The 19,489-nt window shown below is 38.2% G+C and overlaps 1 protein-coding gene across 1 annotated transcript in view; it reads right to left on the reverse strand.

The window, feature by feature from the left end:
- The window catches only part of PIEZO2 (piezo type mechanosensitive ion channel component 2), a 336,118-nt gene that overhangs the window by 41,112 nt on the left and 275,517 nt on the right, over nucleotides 1-19,489 (reverse strand). The window contains exons 28-34 of the mRNA XM_081097137.1: nucleotides 18,233-18,392; nucleotides 16,787-16,876; nucleotides 14,145-14,266; nucleotides 13,065-13,136; nucleotides 8,496-8,602; nucleotides 3,603-3,717; nucleotides 1,030-1,089 (exon numbers count right to left, since the gene is read on the reverse strand). Of these exons, the coding sequence (XP_080953263.1) occupies nucleotides 1,030-1,089; nucleotides 3,603-3,717; nucleotides 8,496-8,602; nucleotides 13,065-13,136; nucleotides 14,145-14,266; nucleotides 16,787-16,876; nucleotides 18,233-18,392 (726 nt within the window). The remainder of the gene's footprint in view (nucleotides 1-1,029; nucleotides 1,090-3,602; nucleotides 3,718-8,495; nucleotides 8,603-13,064; nucleotides 13,137-14,144; nucleotides 14,267-16,786; nucleotides 16,877-18,232; nucleotides 18,393-19,489) is intronic.

Genomic DNA, 19,489 nt, shown 5'->3' on the forward strand with positions numbered 1-19,489 from the left:
TGCCACTGCCAGCTGCAGTGGCTGCAAGGCCTGAGCCCCAGGGCTCATGGCTGCCTGAGCCCACAGCTGCGGTGAGCTCGCAGCTGCTGTGGCTTTGTGCAGGTGGACATCTGGAAGATGTCCGCCCTAATTAGCATATTACCCTTTTATTAGTATAGATAAGGCTTTGTAGCAATAATAGAAGATCTGAGTTCACATACATGTGAATAAAATGATCTGGAAATGGAGGCCAGGTTTAAGAATTGTGCCACAGAGGGTATTACTAGTAATTAGAGCGCCTTTGAGAAGTCTCATTTTGAGCCAGCAGATGGCATCCTTGGACGTATTTGTATCCCGAGTAGAGAGCATAGATACCTTGCCTGCTGATAATGTACACAGGAAACAGCACTTTATAGAACTAGAGAGGCATTTGAGTTTGTTTCATTTGGAGAATTTTGTTTTGTTTTGTTTTTTGTTTTTCCTGCACGGAGAAATATTCCTCCTAGTCCCATACTATGCAAAACCCAAATAAAACCATGATGGGGCTAGGAGTTAGAAGACAGGGATTCTGTCCCTGACTGTAGCTCTGGGATCCTGGGCGAACTTATTAGGACTTGGTTTTCCACCATAAAATGAGGAGTTGGCCCAAGTTTCCAGAGTACCTTTCACCTCCCCAATTCTACTTACTGCTTAACTCCTCCGTTCTGTAGTCTTTAAAATTAATTGCCAATATTTTTGTTCCTCTGTTCTGATGGCTTCTATGGGGTGTTTGTCATTTGTTACCCCGCACTTCCTTTCATAGGTACTTGGAAAAAAGAATTTATAGACTGACTGTGATTAATGTCTAATCCAACAGTGCAAGGGGCAGATCTACTTTTAGGAGTCACTTTGCAATTTCACTAGAGATGAGATTTCAAAGGACACCGGTTATTTAGTCATAGTCCAGAAACAGTATTTGATTAATTATTTTTAGGCAGCTTTTCATTACATAAACATCGGGCAAGGAACATTTTCAAATTTCTCTCTGGTCATATGTATTTATTGTATTACCTGGTCCATCCGATTTCTTTTTGACTGGTTCATCCTCTTGGTCTTCCCACTCCACAGGACCTGTCGAGTGTGTTCAATTAACACGAGTTAGATTCAGTTAGGGTATATTAAATGCTACCTTACTCTTCCGGATTAAAATAAGTCTTAAAAATTAAATTTCAGATATTCTGCCTATCTGAAGAGTTCCTGGGGAAAAGTTGTAAGAATTCATGGCATCCAGAACAAAAATCACAGATACCAAGAAAATAAAATATAGTCAGTCTTATTAGTTAGGAAAATTCAAATGAAAATGAAAGCCTTTCATCATCCCAGAGAAAGACAAATAGTAGAAAGAGTAATACATGGGGGATAAAGCTACAGGGAAGTGCACACTTCTGCTCACGGGAGCGTAAATTACTGAAATGGTTTTGGAAAATACCTATTAAAGTCCCCCCCCCCCAAAAAAAAGCACATCATTTAATCCAGTAATCCCACTTTAAATAATGTATTCTGTGGACAATGCATGTTCTTCCCGACCTTTTGCTATGCATTTAAATACACAGACAAGTCCGACTACATATGAAGTTTTGTTCAGGGATGTCTATGATAGCACTGTTCATTGCAGCAGAAATCTGGAAGCAAACTTTTGTCCATTCGTGATGTAATAGTTGAATAAATTAAGCATATCCATATCACAGAATATTTTGCAGCTATTAAAAAGGGAAGCTATGGATTTGTGAATACTTAATTGGAGAAATGGTCACAATCCATTCCTAATGAACATGTAAGAGCAGCTTGTATGGCATGAACTCACTTTTGAGAAACAAGGGAAACCGGCTTGCACACATATGTGCAGGCCCATGAGAAAGGAGTGGGGGTGAACACAACATGTTGTGAAGATTTGGTAGCTCAGTAGATGGGTGTCCAGGGCAGACTGTGCATTTATCTCTTGCCTGATGTCTTCTTACATCAGCTCTGTCTTAATTTTGTCTTATTAAACCAAGAAAGTAAAATAAAATTACAGTTACCAGGAGGTAGCAGGGGGCAGAATGGTAAAAAAGGAGAGAGGTGTTTCTGTTTAGAGCTCCATTAAAAATTATGTTTTTTTCCTTTATTTTTAAATATATTTTTAATTTCACAAAGAATTTATGTATATATTTTCTCTGTAAAACACAAAAATTTAAGAATTTAGCTAAGCCTAAAGTTCTCTTTAATCACACCACTTAATCTCAGTCTCTCCACCCCTCCCCCAGAAGCAAGCACTGTTATTAATTTTCTAAGTTTTCTTCCTGACCTTTCTCTTGCATTTACACACTATTATACGAACCCATTAAAATGCAAAATATTATGCTGAGGTTTCCTTTGTTTCATAAATGGTTGCATAATCCGTATGCCATTTTGCAACATAATGCTTTTCACTTAACAATATTTGTCAGGAACTTCTCTCCAAATCAGTTCAAAGTAACCCATCTCATTTTTTAAACTACTGAAGAGTATTCCATTATATAATGATAACATAATCTACTTGGATCTCCTTCTTTCTGTTGGCATTTCAGATGTTTCCAAATTTTTGTTATTAATAAATAATGTTTGATGAATACCCTTAGCCAGGTGTCCTTGTGCACATGTGCAGATCCTGCTTCAGGTTACTCCACACACCTAGAAGTGGGACTGATCTCTACTAGGATTGTACACTTAAAATGTCCTCAGATATTGACACGTTGCTCTTCAAAGTGGATGGACAACTTTGCAAAAGCACTCAACTTCCCACTAGTTCCTGTGTTATCCAATGTTTAGCTTCATGCCAATCCCATAGGTTAAAAACCCAAAATATCAAAAGACTTAGTTTGTGTTTCTCAAGTTACTAGTGAAGCCGAGCTCCTTTTAAAAGGCCATTTCCCTTTTTTTTTGGTTTGTGAATTGTTTTCATATTTGTTGATCCATTGGGTTGAACTTTTCTTTTACTGATATTTTAGAATCTTATTATATTAAATACTAATCTTCAGTCTGATTTATATAATGAAAATGTTTTTCCTGAGTGCCCCCACTGCACTTTAACTTTGCTATTGGTGTGTTTTGTTGTGGTTTGAAATTCAGGCCCCGCCCCCCCCGCCCCCCCCCCCCCCACCTTAGAAATGTGTTTCTCTCATATGCCTTCAAATGCAGCAGTTTAATGTTGACTCTGGCATTGGTAGTTATGTTCCATTTTTGGTTCATGATCAAATGTCAAAGGTTCATCTTTATTATTACTTTTTTCCAAGAACAGCTTTTAACTTATTGATAAGGTCTTGTCTTATATTTATTTTTTTATAACTTAATATCTCTCTCAAAATAAATTTATTTTCTTTCTACAGACATTCTTTGGGTTTATTTTGCCTCTCTCCCCCATTTTATAAATGCATCTTAACTTAAATTCATGTTTTAATTTCTTCCAAGTGTCAGACACAAGCTATTAAGAACAAGTAAAAGTCTTTGCACTCTTTGGAATTTAAGAATTTGATTTCTCCAAAGATTCTGTCCTTTGCAGTTCCTCTGTTGTATTCAAGGCCACAGAAATGCAGAGTGTGGCTAGAGCTGCACCCTAGGACACTCACCCTCTCCAGATCCTTTTCTCTGTCTTTTCTGTTCTTCTCTTGCAGACATTTTTTTCTCTTTGCGCCTCTGTCGGAGTGCTGTTTTAGGGTCAGTAATCCAGGCTTGATAAACAAACTGAAGGGAGAAAGTTCAATTATTTTCTGGCTTTTTAATAATTTAATTAAAAGAAAAGAGACCAACACCAAGCTTCCTGACTTTTGGAAACATTATTTTTTCTGCCAACACAAACTAAATACCATCTCCAATATCCTTTCTTTTCCCACCCCAGTATTCTTTCAAATGCTGACCTGACCTGTGCTATTTTCATTACCATGAAATAATAGATGGAAACAGATTTGTAGGAATATATTTCATTTGGTATCACAGACAATCATGAGAAACTTTGGGTATATACAAACCAGCATTTTTTTCCAGCTCCCCCTGTACTACCACCATTTGTGATACTTAACTATTGATCTTTCCCATTACACACAATGGAATAAGCTGGAGGTCTCCCTAAGTATCAATAGAGTAATGTTCTTCCATCATAAATAAACTCTGAGTAGAAAACAAAATAGCATCTTTTACTGGCTTACGCTGAGAAACAGTTTTGCACATTTGATACCTTCCCTTGTGAATAACAGCTATTACCAGCAACTTGAGAAAGGGCTTTGCAAATTGATTAGTATTTGGAGAGGAAAAATACTGTGATATTAAAATTAAGAAGTTATTGCAGATGGTATGGAAGGAAAACTTGAGCTTTTGGTTGCCTTTTGTCATTTTCATTCAAGAGCTGAAAATAGTTGCAATAGTGTATTATTATAACCGATAACCATGATAGACCCATGACGAACAGCCCGCCCACTGAGAGTCATGCAGAAGGAACAAAAAGAAAACCTTGATATACAAAGTCAGCCACCTAGAACCACGAAGCCAAGCAGGCATGCGCCTCATGCACCCGCAGACACACCTGGGTCTCAGGGAAGCTGGGTTTCTGTTCTCATCAGGGAGGTAAAGGAATATTTTGCAGGGTCGCTTGTAGACCCAGGCACTTTCAATTTATTGTGTGTAATGTTCAGATTTCTGGGATCTTTGAAAAGCACTGTTTAAGGAAACCATGGGCACTGCATTGTCAGTAAAATTTAAGAGATATCTGTAGTATTATCAACAATAAAAATATATTTTAAAAATTTAAGAGGGATTCAATGTTTCCATATATGGAAATGTAAAGGTCATAGGTTATTAAGAAAGAACATGACTTGTCACTGGTAGAAATCTGAATCTTAAGGGCAATTAATGTAAATATATTATTATTTTTTATTTCTAAATAAAAAACCCAGGAGGCAAAAAAAAGAATCATATTTTATGCCCCAAATATTTTTAAAAAATGAGATAAACTGAAATGTGAAGAAGGATCAAATAAAGGAATTTATGGTGGATGTTTATTGAGCATGTTAATTGGGAAGTCTAGCAAGAATATCTCATTAATAAGCAAACTTGCTTCTGCAAAACATTGATTCTTTTAAAAAATCTATTCTGCCAAATGTAAATAAAATTTCAAGCTTAAGAGCAAAATATGGTGACATATTATTTTAAAAAGTTATTAGAATCCTCTTTCTAGAGAATGCAAGAATCCCAAAAATAAAAAATAAAAAAATTCAGGATCTGCAAATGTTATAAGTGCACAACTGGATACATATTTCTCCTCTGAAGAAAATGAAACCTTTGGGCTGGAGGGTGAGAAGAAGAGGAGGTGCTTTGATTAGACTGAAGAGGTCTTAGGGAAATGGGATGACTGAAATTTGACTGTGTTTAAAGGGAACTCCTGGTTCTACATATGACACCTAAATGATTAAGACTACTGTAATATTGTAAGAATTTCTTATTGTAATAAGAATTTAGATAATGCAAATAAGAGGGAAAAAGGGAGGGGGAAAGGATCATATGACACTCTTTATTTGTAGGTAAATTCTCTTAATGCTGATATTTAGAAATACAAATATTTTAGAGTTCCAGGAACATCTGACAGAGGGTCAGTTTCACTTAAGTCCAACTGTGTCAGGAAAAAGTTGATGATGAAGGAGGAAACATCCCATTTCTTACTGAGTCAAGGAATGGCATTTTCTTACTGAAACTTCTCAATTCTTACTTGGTGGCTGTAGCTGCCATCCATTTGATGGGTCTCCCTAGGGAATCAGGCCTGAGTACCACTCTCCACAAGTAGAAAATGCATGGAAATGTCTCTATTGACCTCTGGCTTCTCCAAACTGCACTGCCACTGGATTCCCAACTTTATCTTACATTTTTTTTCTTAAATTTTATTATGCATTATTAAGGAAAATGGAATTCATTTTACCGAACACTTATTATATAAAAAAGAATTTAATCTTTAAAACAGGAGAGAACTTCATTGACATACAAGATCCTTAACTGAAACTGGTTAAATTTCATAAACTGCCCTTTAATTCAGGTGTGGTCCAGGACTTTCTTTATGTTGTCTGTAAGAAGAGATTTTTTAAAATAATAGGATTTAAAAAAAATAGTAAGATAGTTACATTGTAATCTTTCACAGAAATTCTTTCACATGGATGGAGAGACTCACAGAATAGAGAAGAAAGAATCCGAGGGAAGTGGCAACGGTGAATATTAAACTAATATGCAGGGACCTAGAGTAGATCCTGCTACTCAAGGTGGTCCAGCTGCTTGCACTTCACCCAGGAGTTTGAGAGAAATACAGAATTTCAGATCCCACCCAGGACCTGCTGAATTTAAATAACCTGCATTTAAATAAGACCCTCAAGTGAACTGTGAGAAACACCGGTCTTGGTCATTATGCAAACCATTTGCTTAACACCGAGGAGCATAAAGACCTAAGCGTTTTCGTGCTTGCCTCAGATTAAGTCAAGAGAAACAGCCTTCTTTCAAGTACAACAAGAGTAACTCACTGCCTATGATTTTCAGTAGTGAAGGGACGGCAGCATAGGGAGCTGGATATGAACAGTTATTCAGCTCAGTACCTGGGAAGGAGCAGCTGCGCAGACTGCACACAGCAGCGCTGTCTAGGGAGGAGGTGTGCTGAATTCCCAATGAGAAATGGAAAATGATGTCCAATTTAGGAAGATGGAGAATTGACAGGAAGCCAGGAAGGAGGTGGAGCAAACTGAATCTTTTATTGGCTTACTCGTAATTTAACCAGCTTTCTGAGAAAAATTATACTTTTCACACATCATAACTGATGCATGCAACCAGATATGACCCTTTTCAAGTGAGATGTGACTTAGACAAAACTACAAAAAGGACAGAAATAGATGTATATCTGCATTTTCTCTTCCTATTTTTCGATAGGCTCTGGTGTCAATGGAAAAACGAGAATCAATAATATGAAATTTGGCTTCTCAGAATTTTTATGGAAAACTTTGTCTAGCGTTTTAAATTCTTAGAATTCCTTCATTGCTCGATCTATAGAACAGGGAAAATGCAGAGGTAGCAACAAGGGTCTGCTTGTCTAAAGATCTACAGAGCAGAGGGTCACACACCACACACCAGTAAAACATCAAATACCTTTGCAGCTCTGATTAAATACTGAAGAATAGTTTTGGGAAGTTTAATGACAGACTTTGGCAAGGCTAAAATGGCTGATGCAAACTTCCCAATAGCTCTCTACAAAGAAGGACAAAGCAAGAGTAGTTAGTAGAAAAAAAACAAAAACTAGTAATTTAATATATGATGTCAGCATGAGTTTGTCTCTACAATTACATCAACTAGGCTCAAATCTGCCAGTCACTGAAGCTAGAATAAAAGTGTGCTTATGTTAGAAAGAAAGAAGATAGTCAAACGTTGCACATAATCCATGAAAATAGTGAAGACGACCTCGGTCTCTCCTTCGCTGCATGATGAGTTAGAACAAGAGTCATTAGAACAAAAATAAACAAGTCAAGTCGTTAGTATTTGACAAGCCAGCTGCACACATGCCCACAGACACAGTCATCTGGAAACACACCAGGTTAGCGATGGGGCCAGTGAGAAAGCATCAGAGCAAGGTGTCTCCGTGAATAATTTAGTTCTTCAGTGTCACTGGGAAAACGGGTGGATGTAACCTGCCAGCTTGAGAAGACCTGGCCAGCAAACTGACAATAGCCTCTTCAAGGACACAACATGTAATTCTAGGTGCTTGTAGTATAACCAATGAAAACTAACTCCTAATATGTGGCTCTTTCCTAAATCTGTATACATATAAATCTATATCAAGCTTTCATTCCATATGTCACTCTTCCGACAAATCATCATGTTGAGGTAGCACTGATTATACATTCACTGGGTACACTATACTTAGGCTAATGAGCTATATGACTGAGACTGGTGCAGCAAGTTCTGGGGAGAAAAGGGCATTAAGTTGGAAAAAAATCAGAGCTGTGCTAGATACTTTTATTGTTTCAATAACTTCTCAAATCTTTAGCAATATAAATAAAACTGACTTTCAAAACAAAGCAATATTTAAATGACCATTTGTTTTCAAACAAAGCATGATCAACTATCTACATATTGAAATATAAGTCCACTCAAGTAATCCAAAGCAAGGACAGAGAAGTCTTCTTCACCTCCCACTTGCAACAGAAAAATAAAGTTCACCTAAGGAAGTTTAATGTTTTTGTTGGTAGCATCAGAAACATTTTGGATACAAGTGAATGAAGACCCGACTGGAACAGTGTTCTTGTGTGGTAGAAACTATGGCAATGCCGAGAGCAAGCAGCATTAGTTTAATGAGGAAAAAACAATTTCAGATGTAGGTCAGAAGCTTAGGGCTCTAACACATATGAACATGGCAGAAGTCTAGGCTTTTAAGCACGATCTGTCAAAAAAAACAAACAAAACTCAATTAGCAAAGAACATGATTTCCCAAATCCCATAATTACCTGGAAAGCTGACTTTCTTGGAGGTTCTTCGTCTTCCTTTTTTAATTCTTCCTCTTCCTCCTCTTCACTATCCGTTTCAAACAAATAATAGTCTCCACTCCTGACCACTAAGCAAAACAAAATATTTACTTACTTCTTGAAAGAGATACAAGATAATCAGGGGATAATTAATGAAATGCCCCCCAAAGATACACATAAATTGCCCATAAAAGGACCACAGCAAGAGACATTGATAGAGAGGAAAAATACAAGAGATGAAGAGGATTCATTCTGGGCTATGCTATGTGCTGTTGGCATGACTGAGTCTACAGAGCATGAAGGCCTTGTCTGTGCCATGTAAGAGAATTGGCCACTACTGGGTTGATCTGGTATTTTCTTCCTTCTTCGTTGTAAATGTTATACAGATGTATCAGATCAACTCTGTAGCAACCAGTTTTGTTACCAAGATGACCAAAATAACTGAAAACTATTTTGCAATTCAGCAATTCTGGTCTTTTAGACAAGGCTGAAGTAAAGTGGAAGGCTTGGTGTTGTCTGAATGGGTCCAAACTGGTGTAGAAAACCAATCAGGAAGATTCAGGACCAAGAATCCGTGTCACCAATCTTCTACTTCACTTTATACTGTGCAGACCTGGCTTCCCCACACGTCACACAAGGGACACAGATATGGCAAGACATTTGAAAGAGTTGATTTTTAAAAAAAATAACACATTGCCATGAGGAAAAAATGGGTGGGCAACATTAAAAAAAGAACACAACCACAATAATGCCACCACCACCACCACTCTGGCTCTTTCTACACGGAGCATGGGACAGACTGAGGCACGGCAGACATGGTCCATACAGTTTAGTGCTGTTAGACTTCTGGTCAACCAGGAACTCCCCAGTCACTTACTGAAATCTGAGGAGACCTGTACTGAGCATAAGACACCAAGCACAAACAGTATAGATCATCCTTGCCTTGCTTAATACTTTCCCTGCAAGAACATATTGCTGTGCTAAGAGTTAGGATTAGAGAGAGCTAAAATGTCCAGAGATTTATAGGAATTTGAGGATCACATTTTTTTTTATCAGTTTGATCATTATTTTAAATTTATCAGAGAAAAGAGACCCAGCATATATATTTCTGATGCTACAAGAACTGTACCATCCTTGCAGGAAAACATTAATACTTTCAAGTTATGTTCAAGACTTCAAATGCTGAGTTTTCTTTTGGATAACATAACATGATGTGTCCAGTTATGTTTTGGACTTAAACATTGCAAGGTAATGGAAAACCTTGGCTTGTTTAAAATTAGTTGCTTGAATATCACTAACATGGTCAAAAGGTAAATAATTTTGCCCATGATTTCAGATGTATCTGAGGCCTCCATCCATGAAGACGCAGAGGGAATGAATTGGGCCTTATATCCTTGAACAGAAGCACTGTGATTTGTTTTTTTTACTTTGAAGACATAACCAGGCCCAGAGTACTGGGTCCAGGCCTGAGGAAATAAATGCAATATAACAGAAGGTAAGAGTAAGCAAGAACAAACCAAAGTGACAGCATTACGTTTGACAGTGAGAAGACCATTAAAGTAATGCCTCAATGTAAGCTCAGAGATTTGCAGGAAAGTTACATGGACTGTACGTCACATGGTCATTTGGTAAAAACAGAGTATCAGATTGAGCATTTTACCCTCATTATAGTCTCTAAAATCAACAGTAGCTTAAACTGTATTCAATCATACCTTCTATAACTTTATCCATGAGGACACTGTGAGCCCTCAGGTAGTCATAGCATTGATTTTGTAATTTGAAAAGCTACCGGTTTGTATGTGAGAGGTAGAATGAACACATTACAAAAAGAAATATGTTAAATATTTTCTATTCTTTACAAAATGTTATTGACATAAAACTAGGAAAGTAACAGAGAATATTTTCTTCAGCGCTATCTGCTAATAATGAGTAGAGCTCTTACATATGCCTTTGTTAGTGCAGAGATCCTGCCTCCAGCCTGTGTCCCTATACGTATTATGGATGCCAATGTTATTACTGAGCAACTAAGCATGAAAATAAATTTTAAAGTCCCATCCTCCCCAAATGGGCCCTTTATTTCTGATATTTAAATATAAAGTGAGACTTGCCATTGATTTAGACAGAATTAAAGTGACAAGGAGACACACTACACTGAAATGGAAGGTATCATTGAACAGCAATGATGCAATCGCATGTGTGCACATAGGTATGGAAGTGGGAGGTTTGTCACCTGCAGTCTATGTTAAGATCTCGAATGCTGACCAATAATATGAACAACACAGCAACATTATTATACTGCCAATGGATTTACACAAGGGTATTCCAACTACACTTATTTTTATGCTTGACCCCACTAAGAAATATCTACTTGGAAGCCCAGTGACTTTTAGAGAAATAGCGCTTTCAATAAAGTGCTTCCAGATCTGAATATAAGTTTTGGAGCATGTCATAGCGTATAAAATAAATCACATGTTCATTCCTTTCCTTTCCTCAAAAGCCTGTAAAGAAAATATATTTTGTAGAAAAAAATTTAACACCATGCTCAGAATATGATTCCAACCTATGAATAGCACACATTCATGCATTATTGCATCATAAGGTATTGTAACGAGGCACATTTAGTTTAATACCAGTCTTTAAGAACTTGATATAATGAGGGTGAAATGAATCAGAAAATCTAAAGACAATACCCTTCATAGGAAGTTCTTTAAATTATTCCCAACTTGTAAGATCATTATCAAAGACCATATCCAAATCCTTCCAAAATGCAACATTTAGATGAGAAAGGACATACAAACGTAATGATTGCAATGGGAATTTATCCCAGCTGAAAAAACAAAACATTTAGTATGACACAATTTTGAAATGGATAGGTCTCTTTAAACTCGCAAAGAACCCTTTAAAAACAGAAAGATAGGCATAGTTTACTTGTGACTTGATAGAAATGGGCCCACAGTGCAATGCATTGTTAGGTTATCAGCATGACTAACATGTCAATGGGCAATAAATTAGAGTCACAGAGAATTTCACCTTGAATTTTGCCTTTTGACTTGGGCAGAAGTTAAAATAAAACTCTTTACAACAGATGGATTTTTTTCTGCCACAATGCTAAAATTCAATATTTGGGATTAAATTTATTTACATCCACACATACTGAGCAAATTTTGAATATTGCTTTATTAAATTGGTTTACCGATTTAAAAAAAAAATTTTCTAGAATCAGAGAAGCTAATACCAGTGTCTTAGGTGACACTAGGAATTAAATATGGGAAAAGATTCTGATCAATTTGATTCTCTACTGATTCTAAATATCCCACTAGTAGAGTCTCTCCAATCATCATGTGATGGAATGAGCCTTGATGGTATTCCTTGTCTGATTATATGAGCTACAGTTATTTTTTTTAAAATATATTTTATTGATTCTTTACAGAGAGGAAGGGAGAGGGATAGAGAGTTAGAAACATCGATGAGAGAGAAACATCGACCAGCTGCCTCCTGCACACCCCCCACTGGGGAGGTGCCCGCAACCCAGGTACATGCCCTTGACCGGAATCGAACCTGGGACCTTTCAGTCCGCAGGCCGACGCTCTATCCACTGAGCCAAACCGGTTTGGCTAGCTACAGTTATTAAAACACAGAACAAGACATAAAAGACTGAAGATATTTTAAGTAATTTTCAAAATAATTAATAATTCCTTAATTTCTAATACATTTAAAGAGGGCTGGATTCAAAGGAATCATTCCATTAAAATACCATTGGCCAATACTGGGTGATAGACAGTTCCTTTGCCAAGCAGAACAGATACAGCCACAGATACCCTAATTCCTCATTACTGTTTTATGCTCAGGAGAGAAAAGCACTAATTCCATGTGGCTACCAAGTACTGCTTTTCAAAACTGTTTTCTGACTCCTCTTAACCATCCCGGCTGAGCTGCAGGTGCTCTGAGGCCACACGCTGTGAGGCCTTTTAAAACTTTTTAAAACTAGGGAGGAGGCAGAACTAAAAAGTAAATTCATTTTAAGTTGTCCTCATTTTTATATTTAATAAAGTGTAAAAATTCCTCACGTGCAAATAAAATCTAAGCTCTGGGAATGAGGGTAGGGGAGGCTCATTGGCATCCACGCCTAGTGTCTTACAAGAGGGTCGCAAACACTGTGAACATAATGATTATCCTTAAATCAGGGTCCCAGGAGGCACAGAAACTTATTTTTATTAAGGGTTTTAAGCCATAAAACAAATACACATCAGCAGGACTCTAGACCTCAGAAGTGGATAACATAGCAGTCAATGATTCTTTCCTTTCTGAGCCCGTAAATGGTGATCAAGCTTGGCTTTCTTCAGCCAGCATGTAATCACTAATTTCTCTGGAAAATTCTGTATACAGGCTCAGAGAGTCATTCATACTCAATTTTCCTATACTCCGACCCCCTATCAAGTCACAAGGATCAAACCATGCATGAAAACACACAGGCCATGGGGACGCCTGAATTCTGGTCAAGGATATAAGGGTTAGAACTGACAAAATTGTAAGAGGATCGAGAAAACCTACTGGAAGCATGATCAACCCAAGGCCGCCACCACTGCTTTTTTTTGCCCTTGGCTTTCTGTTTGTCTGCTTCTCCTAAAATAAAATATGTCCAAATATTAATTCTTACAAAGCGAGAAAACAAATTTTGAAAACCACGCTAAAAACAACTCAATTGTCAAAATCTAGATAAGTTGCAAAAGTACATCAGAGGTCAGGAAAAGGAACTATACGGAATCTGAAAAATTTACATGTACTAGCAATTGATTTCACAAGGTAAATACTGTGTTCTATTCACATTATGCCACATTTCCATTTTCTTTTTAGTAACAGAAAAAAATATTTAAAAAGGTATTATCTGTCAAAAATACATTTCACACTAAATTTTTTTTGAATCAACAGAAAAAGCATCACCCAAAATTTATAGCACAATTCAGTGGCAAATAATTTGTTAAAACCATATGTTCCCTATAGTCAGACATTTTTCTTGTGATTATTTGAATATATGGTTGAAAAAATATGTTTACTAGTGATGAATAGATACTATCATGCATTATTTCTTCATTCCCTCTAAATAAAAAAGCATACAAACATATATAAGAAGACCTTTTCAAATTTGCTGGGTATAATATAGCTATTATTAGATATCATGAATACATTTAAATATAAATATCATTAAGTGATACTTTACCATTATTTAGACACCACATAAAATATGCATATATACTTAGTTTTCATATAATATTCATAGAAATCAAAGATTACAGTAGATTGCATATCTGAAATATCTTCCCTAAAGGAATAAATTAAGAGAATTTATGCCCAATTCCTTCAGAAACACATCTGTGAATCAGAAGGCAGGTTACATATTGATGTAAGTTGTTTTGCTGAAGAGAAGATACTTGTAAAGTCATGGATTCATTAAATGTGAATCTAACAAATAAAGGTATCCCATTCACAACGGAATGTAAAACTTGTCAAGTTAAAAAAATACATTGATAATATTGGCAAAATGAAAACTAACATTATTTTACAGCCCTACCCAATATCATGCTATTATTCAATATCAAGGTACTTGAGCAAGAGGGAAATGTCTCGACATACTTTCGTCATCCTCTTCAGAGAGTTTTTGGATGTCTTGGCCTTCCCCTGACTCCTGGGTCAAGCTCAGCATCCTCTCCTTACCCTTTTTGTATTTCTGTTGCCTGGCCTTAATGCGATCCATCCTGAAAGATGCAAAAGCAGTAGCAATGCCAAGAACATGTCCGCAGTTATCCTATGGTCATACTTTGGGTTTACACTTTTAAGTACATAGCTAAAAGCATGAACACTTATTAGAAACAATATCTCCATTTTTTTATATACTTACGCTACTTTTTACTACACAGATACAAGCCTTAATAATGACTGTTAATAATTTGCTAAAGTTTGATATGCAATACTTTATGTCTACTTATACCGTGTACCATAGCTGTCTGAATGCAGCATATTATCCTATACTATATAATAAAAGCCTAATAGGCTAAGTGTCTGACTGTTTGACCATTTGACCAGTCGCTATGACACACACTGACCACCAGGAGGCAGATGCTCCGAGTATTTGGTTAGCTTGCTGCTGGGGTCTGGCTGATCGGGACTGGGTGAGACGGGCCGGACACCCCCTGGAGCCCTCCCACGGTTCCTCCCTGGCCCTGATCATGCACCAGTGGGGTCCCTCAGCCTGACCTGTGGGGATTGGGCCAAAACCGGCTCTCCCGGGGGGTCCTTGATTGAGAGAGGTCTCAAGCCAGGCCGAGGGACCACACCAGTGCACAAATCTGTGCACCAGGCATCTAGTGAAATATAAAGTCCTTTATTCTCCCAGGTTTTGCATTTTTAAATATCTGTCTACCTTACATGGTTGTTGTGAACATCAAATGACAAAAATATGTGAATGTGAGAACTGTTGTAAATAGCAAGTCGCTCATAAAATGTTAATAAGTATTTTGTTAGATCATATGCTTCTTCTCTATTTCAAATCTAATCTCTTATTGGTTTTGGACAAATGTATTACTGAATCTTTAATTATTGACTTAGTACCTTTATTTTGTGTGCTTATTTAGGAAGTCTATTTAGATACTGCAATGTTGAACTCTATTTCCTAGGTCTGCCCTCCTGAAATGTTTCATTGTTTAATTCAGTTTCTTACAATTCTGGATATATTGCTCAAGAACTGGTTTAAGCACCATTTCTCCTCTGTGCAGCTAAAACATTTTATCTTTTGCAATGATCACTGTCTTAATTCTTTTTAATTCTGACCTTCTATCACTTAAGCAAATGAAAAAATTCAGTGAAGTGAATTACAGTAACAGGCCTCACTTATGGGAACACATTCTAAATGTGGGTCCAAATTTGTTATTTCTCTAGACCTGATTTAGGTATTTAGAAACAACATTAGCAACAGTTACACTGTATCACACTATATAGCTCATATATGTGAGTGTAAAATAACCATGCCATGGAATATGTGTAATTTGTACTAGCAAATATTTTTGCATGGGTAAAAATGAGGTCAGAATGCAATGAACTAGTTTAAGCAAACTCAGGGAATTTTTCTCGTGTGCTAAATTCTAGGCTGTCAGCTCTTAAACTTGCCCTCCAAACATGAAGGGCTACCGACCCTCAGAAGTTCCATTCATTGCTGGAAATCTCACTCGAAGAAAATTCTTTACAATGCGCCAAAAATAAACAAACAAACAAAACCCCCTGGAATTCAAAATTCTCAAATCTTTTGGGTGAAGTCAGTCCATGACTCAACTTCTCCAGGATGCTCTGTTGGAAAAGGTCTTGAACTGAATATAGGGAAGGATGGGTTGCATTTCTAGTGCTGCCTCTAGTTAGTCGTGAATTTTAAATGATCTAATACTGTGGGTCATCAGTTTCTTCCTGAAGAGACTGGATTATATTATCTGTAAAGATCCTTCCAGAGCCAGAACTCTGCATTTATTCCCTTAACCCACAGGTGTGATGATCATTTACTCCAAGTGCCTGGCACTGTGAAGGGCGCTGTTTCATTCATTACCTTGTTTAATCTTTCTAAAAACCTTAAGGAGAATTGTCAGCCCTAATTTAAAGCAGAAAATTAAAATCCAGAGAATGTGAATGACTCGCTCAAGTTATCAAAGTAAGCAACTGAACTAAGCCTTGACATTGGCCTTACCCAAGCCGGCTCCCTTTCTGCCACAATGTAGCCAACTTTCTTTTTAAAGACTTCCATGTCCAGCCTATCAGGCACACCAGTAAATACCTGGGAAGTTGTGAATCAATTTTTCAGGGGGTTGAGCTTCTAGAGCAGTGGTTCTCAACCTTCCTAATGCCGCGACCCTTTAGTAACAGTTCCTCATGCTGTGGTGACCCCCAACCATAAAATTATTTTCATTGCTACTTCATAACTGTAGTTTTGCTACTGTTATGAATCATAATGTAAATATCTGATATGCAGGATGTATTTTCATTGTTACAAATTGAACATAATTAAAGCATAGTGATTAATCACAAAAACAATATGTAATTATATATGTGTTTTCCAATGGTCTTAGGCGACCCCTGTGAAAGGGTCGTTCGACCTCCAAAGGGGTCGAGACCCACAGGTTGGCGACCCACAGGTTGAGAACCGCTGTTCTAGAGAGAGAGCTGGGAGTGTCTGAATGGGATCATACCAACCAACACTAAAAGGAACAGAGGAGAGGAAAATAAAGCATCCTTACTGCCTCTTCAGCTGATCCATTGACTTTTTCTCTTCCTCAATTCTTGCTTTCACAGCCTTTACAATTGTGGCCTGGAAAAGTTCAGCCCCTCTAAAGGAAAATTGGAAACAGAACAAATTAGTATTTCTAATAATATAGAACCCCTAAAATAACTATAAGGGTTCAAAAACATTTGTTGGGCTGTAGACTGAAGTTTCCTGGCCCCTTCTGAGTGGACAAACATGGTACAGCCTCCCCCTGGACGGCATGGCTGCTCACAACCTTGAGAGATCAGTAAAACTAAAATGGTTTGTGTTTCTTAAGACATTGAAAGCCACGCGCCACTTCAAACCAGTCCCACAGAACGTTACACCTAAGGTTACTCACCTGACCTTATTCTAGTTTGTTCCACTAGGGAGCATTTGCAAGAGTGAGTTCAGATTGGTTTTCTACTCAATACGTAAGGACAAGTGCAAAGTTGAATTGCAAGCCCCATCAATGGGGTTTTCAGTCTCTTGCCTCTTTGATTCTATTCTTTCTATCCTTCCCCTCCCTTCTGCTTTTTCTCACATTTCAAGCCAACTTAAGGGTCCCCATAGATCTCATCAACCTAATATCCTCAACTCTGTCCCATCGTCACAGGTCACAATCGCTTGGCATATGGCAATTCTGCAGAATCTCAGTGGTGTGCCAGCCCTGTGCTTGGACGGGCTATCATCAGAGGTGCAGAAACACATGGTTGGCCAACTAGCCACTGCACCGCACTCTCCGGAAGCTTGTCTGCTCCTCTCCAGTGGCTATTTCACACTTCTTACCCTTTTCTCAAATCCTGAATTCTGCCAACGGCTCTTCACTCCTAGTAAACGGCCTACCTTCCTACTTCCCGGAGAGAACATAAGTCATGAGCAAGTATTTGCTCAGCTTCCCGCCACCTATCCTGTGGATACCCTTTCTCGGTGACAGTGGAAGAGGTGACGTTCTCCTGCCTAAGGCCGCCTGTGCTCAGGTGTCTTCCCCACCTGCAGCCTGAGGGATTCCATCCTTCCATTTTCTCCTTCTCTTCCTGCATTTTCAACCTTTCCACTGCCACTAAAACCTGCTTATAGGCATGCAAACATTCTCAAATCTTAGAAAAAGAACCCATGTACCTCACACTTTCCTATGTACAGCCTTACATTACTGCCCCAGGACAGTCAAAGATATTGCATCGCTGTTTCCAAGCCTTTACTTTTTAAAAAATGTATTTACTGAGGTGACACTGATTAATAAAATTCCATAGGTTTGGGGTGTATAATTCTACAATATATCATCCGTATATTGTATTGTGTGTTCACCACCCCAAGTCAAGTTCCCTGCCTCCAAGCCTTTACTTTCAATACTTAGTCCGCTTCCTAGTCTTTCCCCCTAAGCCTACAAGATCAGGGGCGAAAACTGAAAGAAGCGTGGAGACTAAGAAATCTGCCCTACCTCGATGCCAGGATCTGTGAAGCTTTTATATCCGCCACAACGTGTAGGAAATAGTAACTCATAAAAACTCTTCTCTGCAGCAGGAGGAAGGCAAAACATATACTGTCCCAAATGATTCCTGCTTCACCACTGGGTAGTTTACATGAGGAATCAGCATCAGCTGAGGCAAAAAATTAAAATAATTAAAATTAACATCCATTTCTTTTTTGCTATTTTATAAAACCTGTGTGTGATCAGGCTTGGGAAATCACATAGGCATGAAAGCAACATTCTGATCCATCAACTCACTTATGAGTTGATTTATTTACGAGCAAGGCCATGCACTTAAAGTCCAATATGAACATTGATCCATGAGGCTGACCGCAAAGCGAACTCTTGACAATGTAAAGCACAGGAAGGGCTCTTTGCTAAGGAAGACTCCTGAGTGTTCCTTTCTTTTAGGGAGAGAGGGACTCCTTTCCCCCAAACCCCCAACAAAGGCCATAAAGAAATAATGACTGCATGTCTCAATGCCAGAGGCAATGCTCTGGTACAAAATAAAATACCCTTTCTGGAAACGGGCTCTAGCCAGAGGTAGGCAGCACACTGGGGCCTGTTAGAAGAAAGGGTCTCAATAGCACATCTGACCCGAAGTCAAAGCAAATCCCCTGTGACTCTTCATCCTCCGCACAGTATAGCCTGGGTTAGCAGCTGCAGTGGGGGAGCGTCATGTTCAAGCTGCCCCCATTCTAGGCACCAGGGAGGACCGTGTGTGGTGTTGCCCTGGGTGCTGATGCAAGAGGCAGAGAGATGAAAATGGGACTTCTGTCTCTGTCTTAGTGGGAGTGTAACTCCAAAAAATCTGCAGCTCTTCCCACTTGTTTCCTGAGTTTGAGGTTCTCTGAGCTTCCAGAGGAGAAAAGAACATGGAAGTCAGAATTACATTGATGCCCAAAGATTCTAACTGCACACAACCACAGGTTTGAGTGGGCATCTGTACTCTTCCTAATCATAATTCAAAATGTTCAGGGAGCTACTACAGGCAACACCCAGCCTCCAGACCTGCCAGGATTTAGGATGTTTTTAGATGACAATCCACGATGTCCAGAATAGGAGCATTTCCTTGTTATGGACAATAGAGTCATAATGTAGTGCAATCCTATAGCCTCCATGTATAGATCAAATTGAACTCCATTTTTATCTCTCTCTCTCTCTCTCTCTCTCTCTCTCTCTCTCTCTCTCTCTCTTTTTTACATGTTTTGGCCCAATGTTTAAATT

The sequence above is a fragment of the Myotis nattereri genome, assembly GCF_964212035.1.
Source record: "Myotis nattereri genome assembly, chromosome: 8".
Taxonomy (NCBI): domain Eukaryota; kingdom Metazoa; phylum Chordata; class Mammalia; order Chiroptera; family Vespertilionidae; genus Myotis; species Myotis nattereri.